Here is a 23,894-nt window from a genome sequence, read left to right as displayed (position 1 = left end):
TGAGCATCTGTGGGATGTGCTGGACAAACAAGTCCGAGCCATGGCGGACCCACCTGACAACTTAGAGTTCTTAAAGGATCTGCTGCTAACATCTTGGTGCCAGATACCACAGTACACCTTCAGGGAGCTAGTGGAGTCCATACCTCAACAGGTCTTTTTTTTTTTTTAAACCTAATCTGTCCTTGATCTGTTCTTGGTCAGCCTTGTAATCAGAGTGAGTCTGAGGACATAGTAAAATAGGTGAATATTAAATGGCATAGGTGATAAAAGACTGGGTCACACTGTATCACTCAGGCTGCACTACCACATCTATTCACAGATGCCATCCCACTACTGACCAGTGCGGGGGCTTTGACCTGCTTCGTTCCCGACCTGGACCAGTTCACCCCTCTTCATGCGACCTGGTAGTCCAGAGCTCCCTTAGGAACACCATATCGACACTGACCTTAGTGCGGACACCCGATCGACATAGCCCACAACCCGTGAGCTCAAGCGCTCTACCAACTGCAGCCTCCCAGTGACATAGAGTACAGGCGCGCGCCACCACACCCGGCAAGTAGCAGTTACTCTGATAAGGGTTTTAAATTTAAAGTCTTCTTCACTATGGCGCCACCTAGTGGCAATTAATGCTGTAAATTGAATATTCTGCATCCGTCCATTAAAGGCAAACTCAAAGAAGCCGGTTATGTAGCTGAATTATATGGTCAGATCTGGAAGGTACAAGATGTCCTAATGCAGTATCAAGCCTTTCTCTCTCACAGCCCCAGGGCTTTGGGTTACTCTCTGTCTTCTGTTTTAAATGTTTACAGAGGCAGAAAGGTTTAGTACGATACTGTACTGATTTACTACTCCTGTGCTACTGTATTACTGGTCAATACGATGTTCGTAGCTTATGATTTAGCAAGAAGAAGTTTACACATTTCAGACACATTGGCCGTCGACAATCTCTTGCTAATATTCTCAGGGATATTCCTATAATTTATCTGAGATATACCACAAAATGTGTTCTCAAAATAGGTACCTTTTTATCCACATTCATTTTCAAAGTAAGTAAATATAATCATTATTCCAACTTTTACATTAACATGAGCATTAATTGCCACTAGGTGGCACTATAATGATGGACACTTAATTTAAACTAAATTTAAAACTCCTATCAGCTTGCTCGCTACATGCCGGGTGTGGTGGCGCACGCCTGTAATCCACATCACTGGGAGGCTGAGGCTGGTGGAGCGCTTGAGCGCAGGGGTTCTGGGCTACCGTTGGCTATGTTGATCAGGTGTCCGCACTAAGATCAGTGTCGATATGGTGTTCCTAAGGGAGCTCTGGACTACCAGGTTGCATAAAGAGGGGTGAACTGGCCCAGGTCGGGAACGAAGCAGGTCAAAGCCCCCACACTGGTCAGTAGTGGGATAGCGCCTATGAATAGATGCGGTAGTGCAGCCTGAGCGATAGTGTGACCCAGTCTTTTACATAAAAATTTAATTACATTTTGTTTTTCCTACAATGGAAGACATCTGATGGTACTTTGACACGTACCACCTACCTAAGCATTGTTGCAGACCATGTACACCCTTTCATGGAAACGGTATTCCCTTATAGCTGTGGCCTCTTTCAGCAGTATAATGTGCCGTGCCACAAATAAAAAGGGTTCAGGAATGGTTTGATGAGCACAACAACGAGTTTGAGGTGTTGACTGGGTCTCCAAATTCCCCAGATCTCAATCCAATTGAGCATTTGTGGGACGCGGATTACAGGCACGCGCCACCGCACCCGGCGTGTAGCAGTCAAGCTGATAGGAGTTTCAGCAAGGCACCACATAAAGGCAACTAATCCTGTAAAAGTTGGAATTTCCAACATTCCGCTCATTCTTTTATTCAATACAAAGCAAAGCTAAATAAAACTAAAATACCCTATAAATCATAATTGTAAACAGCTTCTTTATTCTTGGTGGCTCAAGTGGTTAAGGCTCTGGGTTGTTGACCAAAAGATCAGGGGTTCAAGTCCTAGCACCACCAAGTTGCTGCTATTAGGCCCTTGAGCAAGGCCCTTAACTCTCTCTGCTCCAGGGGCACTGTATCATGGCTGACTCTGTGTTCTGATACCAACCTCCAAGGCTGGGATATGCAAAGAAAGAATTTCACTGTGCTATAATGTATATGTGACAAATAAAGGCTATTTCTATAGTTATTTGCCTTTACATTCAAAGAGTGGACCTAGGATATACCAATAGGATATTCCATTTATATTAAGATTAATTTTAAATCTCCAGAATATTTCCATTAATTGCTATTAGCTAATCGCAACAAAATGAAGAACCTTTTGAATTTTCATATCAGATGGAATATAATTTAAAGCTGATAATTTATGTCTCACAGTAAGAAATATAGTTTTAATTAATTCAAGTAATTTTAAGTAATTCAAAGGAAGATTGGGGTGTCATTGCATTTACAAATTTATATTTTAACACAGGAAAGGAGTCTTTCAAAACATCATTTCATGCTAAGTCTATGTTAAAAACTTTAAAGGATAAATGCAGCCAGTCAGCAAAAAATAAAATAAAAAATTGTACTCTGCGGATTGATTGTTCCATAGCGCCATCTATTGTTGATAGAAAACCTACACAACCGATTGCTTTGCCGGTTAGTTTTACCCAGAATATTAAATAATTTTAAAATTGTTGCATAATTATTAATGACAAATGAAAATGAAGGAACATTTTATCCAAAATTGCTGAACATCTTCCTCCAATGTTAAAAAATAATATGCCAAAAGGAACATTAAGCTAGAATAAATGTCATTATTATATGAGGACTAAACCTGAGTTATGCAAACACAAACCTGTGCACTTCTGCACCAGATTGATGCTTATATAGCACAGTACTAACCTACATATTTCAGTGACCCTATGTTACTAGCCAAGCTGATCTGGTTTTATCATTTTAATGGTATCTCAGTGGCTTCGATGGTGGACTACTGATCATATGGCTCGGAGTTCAAATTCCAGTAAGCCAAACTGCAAATGCTGGGCCCTTGGAAAAGACCCTTAACCCTCAACTGCTTGATTATATAAATGAGATCAATGTAAGTCACTATGCATATCAAATGCTGTAAATGTAGAGGAGCTTTCAGACTAGGGGGCAGTTAGACCAGGCTAAAACCAATCAGGTCCAGCAAATCTGGTCTACGCTGTTTTAAATAGTTTGTGATACTGGTGTGTTATATCTTTTGTAAATAAATAAATAAATCATTTGAAACTCAATTATTATCGCCTAAACATGAGCCTGTTAAATTGGTTATTTAAATAACATGCCAGTTCAGTGACATCATATCCCTACAATGTGCGCCACTGCATTTCCGGTGGATGGGACGACGGACGAGTAGCAGTTTGGGAACAGGGGACGATCTTCTTTGGAGAATTACTGCCTGTTGTTACCTGAAACTGTGAGTCAAGTAAAGGTTTTGCGCTAAAAGCAGTTCATTTTTCGATTTTTAGACGTTTAAGTGAAGACGTCGGGTGACATTTCGGGCCAATTTAAAGATTACCGTCTTCGTGAGTACTTCTCTCTTTTTTTTTTTTTTTGGTTGGAAAACGTTTGATTGATCGCTGTGTTATCCAATGAGGTGGCAGATGCGAGCGCGCGCGCTCGTGCTTTAACCAATGAGCGAGCGGGGGTAACGCTGGTCGTTGCGTAGCACATTACGGAAGGGGCGGTGTCCTGTTCAAGAACATAGAAAGAAAACAAAAGTAGTTGAAGTCAATGTTTGAGACAGGTAGAGTTTAATTTCTGTATCTCTAAGCGCCGCTGCAGGCTGTTGTTCGCTTATTATCATTAATTAATGTGTGTTTACAAAAAAAAAGTCCATTGCTGCTTTTAACAAAAATGTTTTTACTGTAAACTTGTGTGTTGTTTGACCGTTAGTTGAGTGTTTGGGGAAACAACCGATTGTAGAGATATGGCACGGGGCAGTTGTTTATTTTAGGGGTAAAAGTATTGATTTGCATAATAAATTACATTTTTACACGAAATCAATCCCTGGAAAAGCAGGAAAGAGTGGTAGAGACTTGAATTAGAGAGCAACACTGGTTTAAGAAACACCAACGTTTATTAATGTAGCTGGCAAAGGGGCTGATGATGATGTCGTCTTCCTGTGACACTAAACGGATGAGAATCAAATCTGTACAAAGTGTGTTTTATCTTACTTTATCATCTTTAATAAATAGCTATTTTATCCTAATCAGGATTACAGTGGATCCAGAGTCTATAACTGGGAATACTGGGCAATCCTTGGCACCATTCATAGACGCATTGACAACTAGGCGCAATTTGACATATCCAGGGAGATCATGCACAAAAACTTCCACAGAGTAACCTGAGAGCAACCCGACGACCTCAGAGTTGTGATTCAACAGCACTACCTGCTGTAAAAAATGCACTGATTTAGGGATTTCTGAGTTTAAACCATAGGATGACCATACGGCCCCTGCTGGGTCCTTAACCCGATAATGGCTCAGTTGTATAAATGAGATAAATATAAGTCACTCCAGATAAGGGTGTCTGCCAAATGCCATGAATGTATACTAGTTAAAAGCAGGTAGTAATTGCAGGTAATCTGTGGTAAAGTGCTTACTGTAGAACTTTAGGTGTCTGAGAAGCTCAAGCTTTTTTGTACAGTAGGTAGTGGCTGGATTGGGATTGGTTTCATACTGTCACTACTCAGCTAATTACCGAGGTTTCCATGAGCTCATTCAGGTGTGTCTCACTGGTGTCGTTATCCACCCTTAATGGAAACCTCTACCTTGAAACACTCATAATATACGTCTATATCGAAATATATTTGGTGTGCATAGTGATTCTGGTGCTAATTTGTTGGTTAGTCCTGTATATTTATTGTTCATTAAGGCAGTAAATGGTTTTCTGCTGCACTGGTGTTGCTGAAGGACACAGCTACCTCTGTTATACTGGTGTTTAATAGGAGCAACAGACAAATAGTTAAAAGAGCTGGTCAGACTGCTTTTCAAGTAGAGATAAAACAAAGGCTAAATCTCTCTGGCGTTACTACCAGCAGACAGTCAAGTGCATTGTGTGGAATGTAGGAAACTGTTAACCAGAGAGAAAACAGACAGAATTCTCAATGAAAGTTTAATAAAACATAAACCTTGGATGCCATTGAAGATCACGTGTTGATTATTAAGATTAATACACAAGTTATTCATGGTGGAATTTTTCCTTTACTGCAGCAGAGCACACATGGCAGCCAACAAGAGCAAGGGCCAGAGCTCTCTGGTGCTGCACAAGGTCATCATGGTGGGAAGTGGAGGAGTGGGCAAATCAGCACTCACACTGCAGTTCATGTATGATGAGGTGAGTTTCACACTGAAATATTGTTTGACTCATGGATGTCTTCATGTCTTAATATTTTCTGAAATGTCTCACATACCAGAAACACTTGTTGGTTCTGGTTTGAACATTAAACAGTATGTCAAACATACAAGGGAGGACCCAAAAATTCCTGGTATTATAAAACCCTAATAAGCATTAAATAAAAATACTTGCCTTGTGATGTGATACACTCCCTGTATTTCTCCCATTCCTGTAGTCATAGTTTGTCATTATATCTGAAGCCCTTTTGTGTTTTTTCCCTGTATTTCTCCCATGGTGACAAATCCTTTCCTCTTCAGTCTTATTTTGAATTTTAGGCCCAAAATGAAGTCACAAGGAGTGAGACTGGTCAGTCCTCCTTGGTTGACAGTGCAGTTTGTTCAGGTTTGATCATGGGGGCAAGATCCAGTTTTAGGTCCACACCCCCCCCACCCCCAGATATTTATTCCTTGTGCTTCTCATAAAATACCTAAGCACTCTAGTGTAAAATTGCTGGAGGAACATTCTCTCTGTGAACAAGCTGATGTTGGAAACTGTGGACAGCAGGGTGAGACAGTGCAGTAGAAACAAATGATTACACAGAGACAGAACAGGCTCCTCAGAACATGTCCAAACCATCTTAATCTGGCCTCCCTAACTTTGTCCCCTAAACATCCAACATGAGCTGTCCCTCATTCCTGTCCAACCTTGTCACTCCCAAAGAGAACCTCAACATCTTCAGCGCTGACTCCTGTCTCTTCCTCAGTGACACTGTCTCTAAACCATACAGCATGGCCAGTCTCACCACTGTCTTGTACACCCTCCCCTTGATTCTCGCTGATATTTTTCTGTCACACAGAGCTCCCGACACCTTTCTCCACCCATTCCAACCTGCCTTCACTCACTTCTTTACCTCTTACTTTTCTGAACAAATACTTTGCTATAACATAAATGTTTTCTCAGTTTCTCAGGGACATTTTCATAACTCTGACTTCAGTTCACTTCTGTCTCCAGTTTGTTGAAGACTATGAGCCCACTAAAGCAGACAGCTATAGGAAGAAGGTTGTGCTGGATGGAGAGGAGGTTCAGATCGACATCCTGGACACGGCAGGACAGGAGGACTACGCAGCCATTAGGGATAATTACTTCCGCAGCGGAGAGGGCTTCCTGCTAGTGTTCTCCATCACAGAGCAGGAGTCGTTCAGTGCCACCTCCGAGTTCAGGTATATTGGAATTCTTATAAAAATTTATTATCAGAGCTTTATTCTGGGATCAAAATATGCAGAGAGTCATTTACAAATGTTAAAAGTGGGTTGTGGTCACAGGTTTGAACCAGTCTCACTAGATTCTGTGCCCCATTTATCTTAACTGCTAAAAGCTTGTTAACTGCTTGCTTATTTCTTCCAGTTTGCGTATTTCTGCCACAAAGATTCTTATTTTATTTCAGCCACTCTGGTTCTCTGAAAAGTTGACTTTCTCTCTGAATTCCAGATACAACACATTTCTTTAGATTTTCTTTTTAAATCCCAGAACTATTACCCATAATTAGACTTTTAAATTGTATTTAATGTGGCCGTTATATAATTAAAATGAAAGCCTGTAGGCACAACTTCTAAACCTAATTTCGCTCAGACACCATTTTATTTCCACACTACTGATTTCCAAACCTCTGTCTTAACAGGATGTCTCAGTGCTCACTTCTTTTGGTCAGCATTTTCATTTCAAAACGAAAGAACATTCACGTAGTCAGCGGCATCGATACTGCAATCACATTCAGGACGACTTGTAAAGTTAATCTGATGATGTGTGGTTTTTCAGTGAGCTCTGTTGTTTCTAAAATAGTGTGTTTGTCATTGTCTACCTTTGCTTGTGTTTGTGCTTCCCCATTGAAGCTATGGCTAAACTTGTGATTTCATCGTCAGTATGACGTCATGGGTACAAAAACCTGCACAAACCTGCAGGTTGAATTAATGCAATTCCTTAGCACAGGACACATACAGAAGCAACAGTGCAGTTAGCCATTTTGTTTGTGTGTGTGTGACAGGGAGCAGATCCTGCGTGTGAAGGCAGAGGAAGATAAGATTCCTCTGTTGCTAGTCGGAAATAAATCTGACTTGGAGGACAAGAGGCAGGTGTCTGTGACCGTAGCCCGGGAAAAAGCAGATGAATGGGGAGTGCAGTATGTCGAAACCTCAGCAAAAACACGTGCCAATGTCGATAAGGTATGGTTTACACACACATACTCCTATAATGGTGCTGCTCATCTTGTAACATATATTAAATAATTTGTGCATGTTTACAACTTGGTTCATTTGAGATTCCATATGTAATAAATTACTATAATATGTAACTATTAAATTGAATAAACTGGTACCCCTGCCTAGTACCATATACTGGCGTGTATATATGGATGTACTGTTGATAAAATGGATCCATGTTGTTAATAAGCAATTAGAAGAGAAGTATTTGCTCTAAGATAAAGCAATCAGCTGATAAACTTGGTGAAATAACCTTGACGTTTGTTCTATGTAGACTTTCACCTGTACACTTTAAATGTATACTTAAGTCTAAATGCAGAATAAACCTTAACAAGGTGAATTAATACAAATTCGAAACAAAACAGTTACTGTTACCACCCTGAAGCCCCCCCCCCCCCCCCAAAAAAAAACCACCATGCCTAGCCGTGTTTTATCTATACTGTGATATAAAATTATACAAATTACATAAACCTTACATTTCCACAGAGGAAGTATGCACTGGCTTTGATACACCTCAGTTTATTCAATGAGATAAAAAGATGCTCTTTGCTCTTCAGGTGTTTTTTGACCTAATGAGGGAGGTGCGGGCTAAGAAGATGGCTGAGAACAAGGACAAAAATGGCAAGAAGAGCGGCAAGAAGAAAAAAAGCCTGAAAGACCGCTGCACATTGCTTTGAGTCAGAAGAACACAGAAAAAAGCCTTACTCAGCACCAAGCCTTTCTGGTGGAAATGCAAAACCTAAAAGCTGTTTTTTTTTTCCACTATTGTGGCTAACTTTGCCAAATCCAGACAGAGTAAAGAACTGTGAACAGATGCCATTGTTGTTCCTTGCTGACTCCAGTAAGGTTTATGCAGCTGTCATCCATTTTTTTTTTCTTCTTATTTTCTTCTGCCATCAAACAACCAAGATCCAACCAGCTGGACATTCATGCTATTGTTTTGCCATATTACAACAACTTGCTCTCTCAGGCATTTTATTCTATCATTGGTTGTTGGCAGTGTCTCCTACTAATATATGAATCACTTACATACATTAAGTATGTGTTAGAGTTACTGCATTACTATTTACCACTACTGCATCTCATATTCTATTAGCTATCAGCACTATTTAATGAGATAAACTATCATTTTAAAATGAACGACCATAGTTTAGCAACAATCATATTGTGTTAGATAAATTTGATTGTCTTTAGGTTAGTTTTTGCTGTTTGCTGCAGCACCTTTAAGGAATAAACAATCTGAACCTGAATTCGTAGCACAGAGGTCATTGTATAAGTAGGAAAACAAGTGTATAATGTGTTGAATACTCTAATGATGAGCTGTTGTTGAATGCAGTGCTATGGGGTGTTAAATGAAGCAAGGTGGTCTGGTTATATAGATAATGGGAGTCAAATGTAAAGAACAATGCCTATGGCTAAATACACACTGTTAGCATATTATATGGCTATCTGAGGAAAGCTGCTTGTTGTAATACTGCTACGCTGTGTATTAGTATTTTCAAAGACTTCACTATGCAAAGCCTACCACATATATTGCTTTTAGTGTAAATCACAAGTTTTTGTGATAAACATATTTTTGTAATTGAACCACTTTTTTTGTATGAATTGCTTTTCACTGATTCACTGTATGTTGATAACAGACCAAATAAACCCTATTTGTTTAGTATGTGTTGTAGTTCAAGTCAGACATCAGTCTTTATGACCCTTTATTCCAAGCTTATTCTTTTACAGCAATAACATGTTGATGCATTTTGAGCTCTTATATCTGTTAGGCGATTCTTGCCAGAGGATACGCACAAAGGGGTTGTCATTGAATTGGAACTGAATTTAAACACTCGTACATCAGAGCTATTTTTACACAGCTGCTTCATGCTGAAGCACTGCAGTTTGTAATACATAATGTTGAATATAAGCTGTATATTATATAAGTGCAACCCTTCTCTCATAAAGTGCCTCATTAAACAGAGGTGACATTACCACCAAGATGTTTAGATGTTTATACAGCATTGTGATAGCAAAAAAAATTATCCTATCAAGGTTTTGTATAAAAGGCTGGGTCACACTGTATCACTCAGGCTGCACTACCGCGTCTATTCACAGGTGCTATCCCACTACTGACCAGAGCGGGGGCTTTGACCTGCTTCGTTCCCGACCTGGGCCGGTTCACCCCTCTTTATTCGACCTGGTAGTCCAGAGCTCCCTTAGGAACACCATATCGACACTGACCTTAGTGCGGACACCCGATCGACATAGCCCACGGTAGCCCAGAACCCCTGAGCTCAAGCGCTCCACCAGCCTCAGCCTCCCAGTGACGTGGATTACAGGCGCGCGCCACCGCACCCGGCGTGTAGCAGTTACTCTGATAAGGATTTTAAATGTAAAATGTTCTTCACTATGGCGCCACCTAGTGGCGATTAATGCTGTAAATTGAATATTCTGCATCCGTCCATTCAATGCAAGGGCAAGGTTAAAACTAAAATTACGCGTCTGATTTATATGGTCGGATCTGGAAGAAATAATAAGTCACGTGGAATGTATTGGTGCAATAGCAAGCCTTTCTCTCACACAGCTTAAAGGCCTGTTTTTATTCAAAACTTTTTATTTTTTATTGTTTTGTTTTTTTACGATGCCCTTTGACGCAATGCTACATATTAGGTGATTTATTCCCGAGGATATTTACAAGGAATTGTTATGGAATTGAAACTGAATTCAAAGCACTTAATGATTTTAAGAACTTACACATCAGAGCTATTTTTAAAGCGTGGTTCATGCCCATGCACTGCACTTTCTTTATAGATTAATATTAATATAAGAGCAATCCGTTGTCTCTAATGAAGTGCTTTATCGACTAGTAGAGACCGTTTCAAAGAAAAGTATTTATTTAGAGCGAGTGTTCAATATTTATTAAGGTGATGTAACGTTTTGTATAAAAGACTGGGTCACACTGTATCACTCAGGCTGCACTACCGCGACTATTCACAGGTGCTATCCCACTACTGACCAGTGTGGGGGCTTTGACCTGCTTCGTTCCCGACCTGGGCCGGTTCACCCCTCTTTATTCGACCTGGTAATCCAGAGCTCCCTTAGGAACACCATATCGACACTGACCTTAGTGCGGACACCCGATCGACATAGCCCACGGTAGCCCAGAATCCCTGAGCTCAAGCGCTCCACCAGCCTCAGCCTCCCCGTGACGTGGATTACAGGCGCGCGCCACCGCACCCGGCGTGTAGCAGTCAAGCTGATAGGAGTTTTACACTTTAAGAGCTCTTCATTATGGCGGCAAAAAAAATGAGATGATTGCACCTAGAACATTCCGCGTTTGCATATTCAATGCAAAGCTATGCACCGATCAGCCATAACATTATGAGCAGTGAGAGGTGAACTGAATAACACTGATTATCTCCTCAACATGGCACCTGTTAGTGGGTGGGATATATTAGGCAGCAAGTGAACATTTTGTCCTCAAAGTTGATGTGTTAGAAACAGGAAAAATGGGCAAGTGTAAGGATTTGAGCGAGTTTGACAAGGGCCAAATTATGATGGCTAGACCACTGGATCAAAGCATCTCCAAAACTGCAGCCTTTGTGGGGTGTTCCCAGTCTGCAGTGGTCAGTATCTATCAAAAGTGGTCCAAGGAAGGAACAGTGGTGAACTGGGGACAGGGTCATGGGTGGCCAAGGCTCACTGATGCATGTGGAGAGTGAAGGCTGGCCCGTGTGATACGATCCAACAGACGAGCTACTGTTGCTCAAATTGCTGAAGACGTTAATGCTGGTTCTGATAGAAAGGTGTCAGAATACACATTGCATCACAATTTGTTGCATATGGGGCTGCATAGCCACAGACCAGTCAAGGTGCCCATGCCCTCCCCTGTGCACCACAGAAAGTGCCAACAATGGCCATGTGAGCATCAGAACTGGACCACAGAGCAATGGAAGAAGGTGGCCTGGTCCGGTGAATGACATTTTCTTTTAATCATGTGGATAGCCAGGTGCATGTGTGTCACTTATCAGAGGAACACATGGCAACAGGATGCACCATGGGTAGAAGGCAAGCCAGCGGAGGCATTGTCATGCTTTGGGCAATGTTCTGCTGGGAAATTTTGATTTGTGAAGCTGAGGTGGATCTATAATATCTTACCATATAAAAATATTATCTGCTTCATTTGGCAGCACTCATTAGTTGATCTATTAAAAAAAGTCCTGGCTTTTTCATCCTACCATAAATATTTACAGGGTTTAAAACACCATATACAGATTTTACCCTTCCTTCATTTTGCATCAGACTATTTGGCTCTATTCCTGATGTTGTATGTTCAAATCTTTTGTCATTTCAGATGACAAAGGAGGAATTAAGGAAAATATCTACATTTCTCATGAGGTTCATATACAAACTTAACCAGTGCACACCAAAACTTTTACCTCTGATAAAGGCCAGGGGAGCAAGCTAAGGCCATTCCTGGACAGGCAGGTGTGCTTTTTAAGCTTCTTCATATAAATTTGCAGGGAAATGGACCTACTGTTTCTCTCTCTCTCTCTCTCTCTCTCTCTCTCTCTGTGCACAGAGATTTTTCCAGAATTTCTGAATCTTTTATGATATCTATGATATCTAATGTAGATAATGGGATAATGTTACAATTTATACACAGATTGGTGAAAACCTGCCCATCTTTACTTCTGAGAGACTCTTAGATACGCTTTTTATACCCAATCATGTTAAGGACCTTTTGGCCTAATTATTTGACCTAACCTAATTATTTGCAAAATATTGCTCCACTGTTTCTTTTTAGTAACACTTACTTTTCCAGCCTTTTGTTGCTGTATCCCAACTTTTCTGAGATTTGTTACAGCCATAAAGTTCGAAATTTTGGCCGTCCAGCCATCCATTTAGATTTGAATCTGTTTAAAATAATCGTAATGAATGATGATTGTTTTTAGCACATACTTTCTGTTTATTCTACCCTGATAATAAAGTCAATTCAAATGATTTAAGCAGCTCTGTTTTTATTTTATTTATTTTTTTAATCTGCATACAAATTGTTTTTAAATTTGTATGCAGGAACACAGCTGAAGTGATGTCACTCAACACATCCTCAAGATGGTCGTCCATGCTGCAGATGGAGAGGACTCTGTGGATGTATCCATCCTTTTTGAAAGCAAGGAGATGTTGCCAGGAAGCGGCAGTAGTGCTAACGCTGCTTATGTGGCTGATTTATGCCCTCAACCTTGCATAACCCCAACACTGCGCTACACTTTTGAGGTGTTTCAGAAACCTTTGCTAGAAATGGATAGGGTTAAGCTGTCCCCAGAGCTTTAAAGTTGCTGTCTTAAACGCTTTCGCCATGGAAAGCACATCTCGGCTACTGGTAAACCCCAACTCATGTCTCATCTTACAAATGACTTACAGCTGATCTTTCTGTCAGTGATTTATTTTTATGACTGTGAGGCAGTGTATGTTTTTTTGTTTGTTTAGTTTGTTTCATGCCACTTTTATGGCTGACCAACTCCTGCTGCAATATTATGTGACAAAATGCCCTTTTATAAAGTTATTATGTGTGTGTCAAGTTGTACATGGTTAATGTACACATCTGTTGTTCCAAATGTTTAGAGGTTTTATTCAATGTACCTTAAATACTGTACCAGATGATGGTATATATTAAAAATATATATCGTGAAATTAAGTTAAATTAACTGTGCAGCTTTCTTTCTGGGAAGCTGATCTCCCTCTTATTGTTTGAAATCTATTTGTATTAAACGTTGTTGAAAATGACTTTTATCGAATTAATATTACGATAACATTACATTAGTCCTGCATTTTTTTCTGATGCTAAATGACCATTTACTCGTGAGTAAAATCCGCTAAGTAACAGTCCAGCTAGTTTCCCCCGTTTTTGGTCCGCCTCAGATGTATGAAAAAAGCTGAAATAACTGAAACACAAGTTGAATTATATAAAAAAAAACATAATAAAGTCTTAATAAATAATAACTTAATAAATCCAGACATATTTATGGTGTTCCACAGATGTTATCAAAAATGAGTACAATGGAGAAGAAAATACAGAACAATATGTTCATATGCCCCATCATGAGAGAGAAAACTCCTTACAAGGTGATGGCAGCTACCTGCCTGATGGGGAGACCATCTCTTTTCCTGGCCCTCTGATGAGGTGAGTACTTTTTTCTCTTCTCAGATAATAAACACACACACACACCTTGAGCAGTAATGTTTGGAAACATTATACATTTATAATCACACTCTCTGTGTCACCCAAATGAGGATGAGGTTCCCTTTTGAGTCTGGTTCCTCTCAAAGTTTCTTCCTTTTACTATCTAGTGGAGTTTTTTCTTTGCCACAGTCGTCTCAGGCTTGCTCATTAGGGATGATTATTCTTGGACTTTTGTATTATGTTTCTTATGTTCTGTAAAGCTGCTTTGAGACAATGTCCAAATGTCCAATGTCAAAGTGTATGTGTAGTAATCCATATCCATCTATTACAGGAGAAAGATCAAGAGGAAGGACGTGTTGCGTTTTAACCAGAAGAAATCCCAGGAGTGCCTACAACATGTAGAGGAACCTGACCAGAAGGAGGCCTATTTCTTCTGGAAGCTTATGGAGCTGCGTTGCAGTGAAAAGGAAGTAAGTGTTGACTGTGTGTTGACTGTTACAGCAAAATTATTCATGATAAAAGCAGCGTGAGATTTAATCTGCGAATAAGCAAAATTTGTCAGAATGAATAAATATACTGTGCCTAGAGTGGCTATGGAAGTTAAAGATGTTTCTTCTACAGGAAGCACTGCTGTCTGATGTCGCTACGCTCCTGTTCAGGAACTTTTTAATGTCTTTTTTTATTCTTGTAATTGTATGTTGTAATATTTAATGTTATATAAACTGCACCTTTATTTATTAATACATCAGCATCGCTGTCTGTCTGTTTTGTATACTGTCATTGTGTTATGTATTTTTGTGTTGTTTTTGTTTTATTTTATGCTGTCTAATGTGCCAATTCCTGCTACAGCTAGGGGTTAACAACAAAGATAGCTGGTGTCTTCCTCTGGCGAAGCTTTTGTGCTCTGCCGTCCCAGACGACGAGATATTGGATGCTGTGGTTCAAATGGGAAAGGACCTTGGTATGGATAACATAAACAATATTTTAGGAACTTCACATGTTGTAATTAAATCATGAACTCTGGACTGTTGAATAGAACCAAATCCTTACATGCATGTTTGGTCTTTCATCTGCAGACTCCAAAGGACTGACCTATGCCACACATTTCTGTTACATGGCTGCAATGAAGGAGCTGGCGATTTTACCGGCATCCAGCTTTGAGCTCATTGGCTGTGATGGGTATTGGTTGTGTGTTTGTGTGAGAGCACATGTGTTTGATTATTTTTCCGACTTGCTACTGAGACCCTTTTCTCTTTGTACAGTTTGCCAGTCAGCCAGTCAGCCATTAGGGAATCGATTGAACGAACCGAGGTGTACAAATACGTATGCTCGTTGACCACAGGACTTCCCCACCCAAACTTCCAGGTTAGACTTTCTCATTTGATTTATTTTTATATTCTTTTTACCTCTATCAAATTTAAGCATGAACATTTTGCTAAGATGGAATTACTGTTTTAGATCTTCAAGTGCTACCACGCCAGCAGGCTAGCTGACCTCAGCCTTTTCGACCAAGCCTTTGAGTACTGCAAGACCATCGCTGGAGCAATTGCTAAATTTCCACAAGAAATCACCAAGACCACGATGGAAATGACCATTGCGGTAAGTACAACTAGCAATATTTGTAAAATAGTTCTGAGGTTTTATATGCAAAGTATTTAGTCAATTTACTTTCCCTGTCTGTCTTGTAGCACTGCAGTTATCTAAAGAAGTAGAAAGCCAAACTGGGGTGCCTGTTTCCCATGACACAATACGGCGTACACTGCAGAGGAATGGCATGCATGGGTGCCATCCACGAAAGAAGCCTCTTCTAAAGCCCAGGCACAGAAAAGCCCACCTAGAGTTTGCCTGGGCCCATGCTGACAAAGATGAAGACTACTGGGACTCTATACTTTGGAGTGATGAGACCAAGATAAATGTTTTTGGAACTGATGGCTTCAAAAATGTATGCCATCGCAAAGGTGAGGAATACAAAGAGAAATGCATGGTGCCTACAGTGAAACATGGTGGTGACAGTGTCCTTATGTGGGGCTGCATGAGTGCTGCTGATGTTGGGGAGCTGCATTTCATTGATGGCATCATGAATTCACAGATGTACTGCTCTACACTGAAAGAGAAGATCACTCGTGGTCATCGTGCACTTTTCCAACATGACAATGATCCTAAACACACATCTAAGGCAACTGTTGGATTTCTGAAGAAGAACAGGGTGAAAGTGATTCAGTGACCAAGTATGTCTCATGATCTGAACCCAATTGAACACCTATGGGGAATTCTGAAGAGACAAGTTGAGCATGACTCTCCATCCAGCATCCAGTCTCTAAAAGAGGTCATTACTGAAGAATTGAAACAGATAGATGTTGCAAAATGTCGCCAACTTGTTCATTCCATGCCTAGAAGACTTGGTACTGTCATTAAAAATCATGGAGGGCATACAGAGTACTAGATGTAGTAGTTTTTGTTGTGGGGTGTACTCATTTTTGCATCTCCCTTCTTTGAGTAAAACTGAAAAATGTGTGATCTAAGTCATATTATTAACCTTACTATCATGTTATAAGTTAAACAGATGTTATATTAAACTTATATGTCAACATTTTGGAAATTGTTTTTGTGTTCATTCAAATATTGTTTAAAATGTTACTTTTCAAAGGGGGTGTTCTCATTTATGCTGAGCACTGTAACATTATGAGCACTGACAGGATGAAGTAAATGACCTGTTAGTGGGTGGGATATATTAGGTTTTGTTAAAAGCAGGAAAAATGGGCAAGTGTAAGGATTTGACAAGGGCCAAATTGTGATGGCTAGATGACTGGATTATGGCATCTCCAAAACTGCAGCTTTTGTGGGGTGTTCCCGGTCTGCAATGGTCAATATCTATCAAAAGTGGTCCAAGGAAAGAACAGTGGTGAACCGGTGACAGGGTCATGGTTGGCCAAGGCCCATTGATGAACGTGGAAAGTAAAGGCTGGCCCGTGTGATCCGATCCAACAGACGAGCTACTGTTGCTCAAATTGCTGAAGAAGTTAATGCTGGTTCTGATAGAAAGGTGTAAAAATACACAGTGCATCGCAGTTTGTTGCCCATGCTGACCCCTGTGCAATGCCGAAAGCGGCAACAATGGGCACGTGAGCATTAGAACTGGACCATGGAGCAATGGAAGAAGGTGGCCTGGTCTAAAAAATGACATTTTATTTTATATCATGTGGATGGCCGGGTGCGTGTGCGTTGCTTACCTGGGGAACATGTGACACCAGGATGCACTATGGGAAGAAGGAAAGCCAGCAAAGGCAGTGTCATGCACTTACTTTGACACGTACAACCTTCCTAAGCACTGTTCATGGAAACAGTATTCTGTGATGTCTCTGGCTTCTTACAGCAAGATAATGTGCCATACCCCAAAGCAGAAATGATTCAGGAATGGTTTGATGAGCACAACAGCAAGTTTGAGGTGTTGACTTGGCCTCCAAATTCCCCAGATCTCAGTCCAATCGGGCATCTGTGGGATGTGCTGGACAAACAAGTCTGAACCATGGAGGTCCCACTTACAGGACTTAAAGCATCTGCTGCTAACATCTTGGTGCCAGATACCACAGCACACCTTCAGGGATCTAGTGGAGTCCATGCCTCGACAGGTCAGGGCTGTTTTGGCAGCAAAAGGGGGACCAACACAATATTAGGCATGTGGTCATAATGTTATGGCTGATCAGTGTAGTAAAACAGTATGAACTTAATGTATAAATAAATTAAATTGTGTTTGAATAAAAAATGATTTAATTTTACGCATTGAAAAACATTTTAACATACTTTCACACATTTTAACATTGTATACACCAAATATTTAGATAACTCTTGTAGCCTATACAATAGCTAAAGACTAGAAAAACTGAAGTACTGTCAGAAGTTTTAGATATGTAAATAAAATAGCACAGCTGTACATAAATGGTAATAATGTGATCAGTATTATATCAGTTTTATATCAGTTTTTAATAATCAGTTTTATTTAGTATTTGCAAAGCAAAGCACACCATCACAGAATGTGAGCTGCATTATAATAATAACTATAATAATTTTTATTCACACAAACTACAGCTAATCTGCACAAGACTGTATATTTTTAAATGAATACCCTATAAATATAGCAAATATACTCCAACTTAAAAACAAAACAGTCACAAGAAAAGGTGAAACAATTACATGACTTGTCTTGGAAATATATATTTGGCAATGCATGGTGTCCACTTCATTGGGCACATGGTTAATCATAATGTACTACTTATTTTAAAGTAAAAAAGAAAATAATATTATTATTAGATGTTACTGTATATCATCAGATTTATTTTTAACTCTAGGGTTTTTCTGGAATAGAAGGATTGACTGGATGTGGAAGTAGTGGTCAACTAGTGTGGCTGTCGGCCATCTTGGATTCAGAGGAAATTCAGTTGCAGTTACAACGACTGACCACTGAATAAACCTCAATGCAGTGGAGCAGCAGAGAGCAGTCTAGAGGCTGTTATTAAAGAATCTGTCAAAAAACACACACCTGATAATAATTGCATATACTGTATATCAAAAATATTTTCTAACCGAATAATTTGATGCAGGATTCAATAGTTAAATTTTTGAAAAATGTCCCCGATTCAATGAATGGATTCATCACCTTTGTCGGCAAAGTAGCTACACAAAATGGCATCTCGACTTTCTCACTAATCGAGGCCACCATGCAGGGTCAATCGATCAGGACACATGGATTTAGATGTAAATGCGAGTTGCAAAACATTCATTTCTAAAATACTTTTTACATCAAAAAAAGCCGTAATCTTTACTTTCAGAATATATAACCGTTTTGGTTGTAGCTAGATGGTCATAAACAAATAATATATGCACCTATAGAAACTCTGTTCATTCGAGCATTTTGTGAATGTCACCTCATTAGTATTCATGAACCCAAAATAGTTCACATTTGACCTCAAAACTCATGAAAGGTTTGGGTTTTAGAGGAGGAACTTGTATGAGCACTAAAATGCCTTACTAATGAATTGAATCTCTCACTTGTGTGTGTGATGAGCTGGCAAATTTCCAGCCACATCTGACCCCAACACTTAACATGCTTTACATATATATTTACAGCACTATTCAAATAATCTTTTCTGATAGACTAATCTATTCAATTTATAATTCCTTTTTATTTTCTTAGTGGTTTGGCAAGGGCTGGATGAACCTATACAACTTTGTCATCTTCTGCATTTTGTCATCCTTCACCAGTTGTACAAGTGCTACCTCACAAGGTGTCTTCAGAGAGTTCTTCTGAGGATATTACAACACGAACCAGAGCAACTTTGCCTTCAAAGAGACTGTCATCATAATCATCATCATCAAGTAAGTGAAAGGGAATGGTTTTAAGCATTCAACTTGTATTCAATGTTCCAAACACCCAGTAAGTTATTTTTCAGTGAGATTGCCTTATCTGTGTGCAGGAAGCCCTACAGCTTCAGGGTCTCCCTCAGACCTTTGCAGATCTGATATGGAGGATGTTTCAATAAAAACTGTACTGTAATACTGTGATAGTACTGGAGATCAGTATCAAAAACATTCATGTACATTTTACCATATGTGCATTTTTATACATGTAGTGCATGTGCATAAGGAAGTGAGGTGACTGTCACAACAGACAAGAAGAACTTCAACATCTCCAGACAAGAAGGTTTCTCCCATGAAGCCATGTCATTTGCTGCCCAGAAAACATTCACCCGAGAAAGCGGCAAAGGAAGTGTGGGAAAACCATAAAGATCGAAGAAGGAAGTCCACACACACAAGCTTCAGAGAAGGTTAAACTTCCTCAAATCGGTAATACTATTTTTTTAAATAATTTTAATTCATAAATACAATCAAGGCACCCACCATTAGCAACTCGGACAATATCACATGTGATGTGAGATATTTTGTACCAAACTGCTGCTTATACTGTAACCCTAAAGACAGCAGGACATGGTCAAAGGCAAAGAGAAAGTTCCTGGACACTGGGAGCAATTTAAGAATATCTTTTCAAGGTTCAAAATTGGATTACAGCTACTTAAATAATATTTAGGGTTGCCAACAAGAAGGGAAAATGCTATTATACGGGGCTCGCCAGCGAAAACATGGACGAGTATAAAGCTGCATCCTACAGCGTGCACAGAGTGGTGAAGGAGGCGAAGCGGCGCTATGGACAGAAACTAGAGTCACAATTTCTCCAAAGTAGCTCTAGGAGTCTATGGCAGGGACTAAGAACTATGACAGACTACAAAACACCACCTTCCAGATCGGTGAATGCGGACACTTCTCTGGCAGACGAGCGAAACACCTTTTATGCTTGCTTCGAGGCTGCAGCTCACAGCACTAATGGCGTTAGCAGTGCTAACAGCGCTATAGGCAGCACACACGTGGAGCATGCCGGAGAGGACGACGGGTTCATCATCTCAGAGCACGACGTGAGAAAGGCATTCAGGAGAGTGAATACCAGGAAGGCAGCAGGACCAGATGGCATCACGGGTCAGGTTCTGAAGGCCTGTGCTGACCAGCTTGCTCCTGTGTTCACTGAGATCTTCAATCTCTCCCTGGAACAGTCTACAATCCCGACATGCTTCAAACGGTCCACCATTGTTCCTGTCCCCAAGAAACCCCAGCCCGCCTGCCTGAACGACTCCCGCCCAGTTGCCCTGACCTCAGTGGTGATGAAGTGCTTCGAAAGACTCATCAGAGACTTCATCACTTCTTCCTTAGCTGACACCTTGGACCCGCTACAGTTTGCGTACCGTCCTAACCGATCTACTGAGGACGCCATCGCACACCTCCATCACGCAGCCCTGAGCCATCTGGACAGCAGAAGGGGGAATTATGTCAAAATGCTGTTTGTCGACTACAGTTCAGCGTTTAACACCATAATTCCCTCTATACTCACCACTAAGTTGGAGATCCTGGGCCTTAGCCCATCCCTGTGTCGGTGGATCTCCAACTTCCTGCTAGACAGACCTCAGGCAGTACGGGTGGGCAGCCATGTCTCACCCTCACTCACCCTCAGTACTGGAGCCCCCCAGGGTTGTGTTCTGAGCCCCCTGCTGTACTCTCTGTACACCTTTGACTGTGTGGCCACTTCCAGCTCCACCAACAGCGTGAAGTTTGCGGACGATACTGTGGTGGTGGGCCTGATCTCCAATAATGACGAGATGGCCTACCTAGAGGAGATAAAAAACCTGGAGACATGGTGCCAGGTAAACAATCTCCTCCTGAACGTCAGCAAGACTAAGGAGCTGATAGTGGACTTTAGCACAAAGCAGGAGAGGAATTACCAGCCCCTCACTATCAATGGGACCCCAGTGGAGAGAGTGGACAGTTTCTGGTACCTAGGTGTTTACATCACGCAGGACCTGACATGGTCCTGTCACGTTAACACCCTGGTGAAGAAGGCCCGGCAGCGTCTTTATCATCTCAGACACCTGAAGGACTTTAAACTGCCCTCAAAGGTGCTAAAGACATTCTACACCTGCACCATTGAGAGCATCCTGACAGGAAGTATCACAGCCTGGTTTGGGAACAGCACCAAACAGGACAGGCAAGCTCTCCAGAAGGTGGTGCGATCAGCCGAGCGTACCATCCGCACCGAGCTTCCTGACCTGGACACTATATGCAGCAAGCAGTGCTGGACCAAGTCCAGGAAGATAATGAAGGACCTCAGTCATCCCAACAATGGACTCTTCTCTCTGTTGAGGTCAGGGAAATGTTTCCATTCCTTGAAGGCGAATACAGAGAGAATGAGGAGGAGCTTCTTCCCACAGGCCATTCGGGCCCTCAACCAGTACACCTAGAATCTGGACTTTCTGGACTTACCCCCACACGACATAACATTCTACCTCAGCTGATTGTTGCACATGCAATAATTGCACTACTTTGTACTCTGCACTACTCTGTACACACAGTAACACTCTCACTGTACATCTTTTCTGTACATCTTTGTGTGCACACTGCACTGTCACTTTACTCCCTGTTCAATTGGACATATTGTACTGTATTATTAGTGTATTATATTTTTGTTTTTATATTTAGTTTATATAGCAGTTTTATATTTGTATACATTGTATATTATATATTATATTATATATTATATTACTATTTTTATTATTATTATTATTATTATTATTTTATTTTTCATTATTCATAATATTTATACATAGACATATATATAATTTATATATACATACATAGACATATATTTGCATATGCATATCTGACACTTGACTTTCAAGTTATTTTCATTTGTGATTTCCACCATTTAATTTTCCCTACTTTTCCCTATATATTCTTAACTATATCCCCTATTTTTCATGTCCACACTTTAAATTTTTCTTTTTTACTCTTTCTTTTCTATGTAAGACAGTCGTAAAAAGCATTTCACTACATGTCGTAATGTGACCAATAAAATTTGAATTTGAATATTTAAATGTTGTAATGTAAAAGTTCACACAGATGAGTTTTAATGTTTTAATGTTTCTTCCAAGGTTTCCCAGCAGAACATTGCCCAAAAGCATGACACTGCCTCCGCCGGCTTGCCTTCTTCCCATAGTGCCATGTGTTCCCCTGGTAAGTGACACACACATGTACCCGGCCATCCACATGATTCGAAGGAAATGTGATTCATCAGACGAGGCCACCTTATTCCATTGCCCCGTGGTCCATTTCTAATACTCACGTGCCTATTGTTGCCGCTTTCGACAGTGCACATACTGTATATGATATGGTATGAATATAATAAGGGTTGTTGTATGGTCTTATAGCAGAACTGGTACTTTGTTTTGTTTTCTGCTACTACGATGCACTATAAAGATGAATTCCTACTTAAGTCGTCGTTTACGTAGCAAACATTTGGCAATTTAGCAAATGTCACAAAATTGTGAGTTAGATCCTGAACTCGAGTTACTGGCTGTTTATAAGTTTATTAAGGCAGAGAATTTTCCATTGTACTGTACTGATTTACTTTTTTAGGTAATTGACAAACTGAGGTAAACTGCAATGTATTATTTGTCATATGTGCCTGTATTGAATGAATGAACAGTGAATATTTCAGGGAAACCATTACATTTCTGTCTTTAACAGCATTAATTAGTGAGTAGGTGGCAGTGATGTGATAAATTTAACATTGACCCAGTAGTGCAGCATGCAGTAGTGCAGCTGTGACCCAGTGTTTTATGCCAGGGGTGTACAGTCTACGGTGGACGTGTGTGCAAGTTTTCACTTGTTTATTCAGTTGATCTTACTTTTAAACACAAATTTAAGGCAATTTATCCAGCTTAAGCTGGCATAAAAGTGGAACAGGACAATGATCCTAAGAACACTAGCAAAGGAAAGAAATTTATTCATAAAATTATTAGGGCCCGAGCACCGAACGAGCAAGGCAAGAGGCCTTGCACAGTAGGTGCAAGAGCCCTATTGTTTTCGTTACAATTTTATATATTTTTATTTTTTTAATTTTTTTTCTCAAACTTTCGGGGCATTTTGGACCCCTTAACATGCTCAAAAACTCAAACAGGTTGGAATCTACGGCCATTAGGACGTCATCGTGGCTCGGCCCTGGGCGTGCCACACACCCGTTACAGCGCCCCCTGGAACATCTTGCTTCATGCATAGTTGATACACACTTGCACGTATCCATGTACAACTTGGTACATACTTAGATCTCATTGAACTGAACAACTTTCACACTGCATGTCATTAAGTCTAATCCACAGGAAGTGAGTTATTTTGAGTTGTTTGCAAAACGCACCCAATGGAATTTGAAATACTCCTCCTAGGGAATTGATACAACCGCCACCAAACCCAGGCTAAAATGATCTCAAGACATTGATAATGCAAAATTGATGAGGGATTTTTTATATCTCAAGCGGTTCAGCTGTGAGAAGCCCTTAAACTTATGGCGAATAAAACGAAACAGGAAGTGGCTAATAACTTCTGTGTACATTAAGTGATCTACATGAAACCTTAGGATTATGTTAAGCATTGAAAGCTGATCACACTGATATGACAAGTTATTAGCCACTTCCTGTTTCCTTTTATTCGTCATAAGTTTAAGGGCTCCTC

At 40.3% G+C, this 23,894-nt stretch overlaps 1 protein-coding gene across 5 annotated transcripts; it reads left to right on the top strand.

Moving 5' to 3' along the window:
- Positions 1-3,315: 3,315 nt before the first annotated feature.
- Positions 3,316-9,287, top strand: ralbb (v-ral simian leukemia viral oncogene homolog Bb (ras related)). Of its 5 annotated transcripts, none has more exons than XM_058401435.1 (5): positions 3,316-3,444; positions 5,243-5,366; positions 6,378-6,586; positions 7,408-7,585; positions 8,179-9,287. In XM_058401435.1, exons 1-5 carry the CDS (start codon positions 3,365-3,367, stop codon positions 8,296-8,298), a joined length of 711 nt encoding a protein of 236 aa, XP_058257418.1. In that variant the 5' UTR covers positions 3,316-3,364; the 3' UTR covers positions 8,299-9,287. The 5 variants fall into 5 exon arrangements, with proteins under 5 accessions (XP_058257418.1, XP_058257419.1, XP_058257421.1 ...); XM_058401436.1 differs by having other exon boundaries at positions 3,341-3,444; positions 5,246-5,366; XM_058401438.1 differs by having other exon boundaries at positions 3,344-3,553; positions 5,246-5,366.
- The last annotated feature ends 14,607 nt before the right edge of the window (positions 9,288-23,894 follow it).

Source organism: Hemibagrus wyckioides, linkage group LG10, assembly GCF_019097595.1.
Source record: "Hemibagrus wyckioides isolate EC202008001 linkage group LG10, SWU_Hwy_1.0, whole genome shotgun sequence".
In the NCBI taxonomy this organism is placed as follows: domain Eukaryota; kingdom Metazoa; phylum Chordata; class Actinopteri; order Siluriformes; family Bagridae; genus Hemibagrus; species Hemibagrus wyckioides.
The sequence above is the reverse complement of the archived record's forward strand: the minus strand, read 5'-3'. Positions and strand labels throughout refer to the sequence as shown.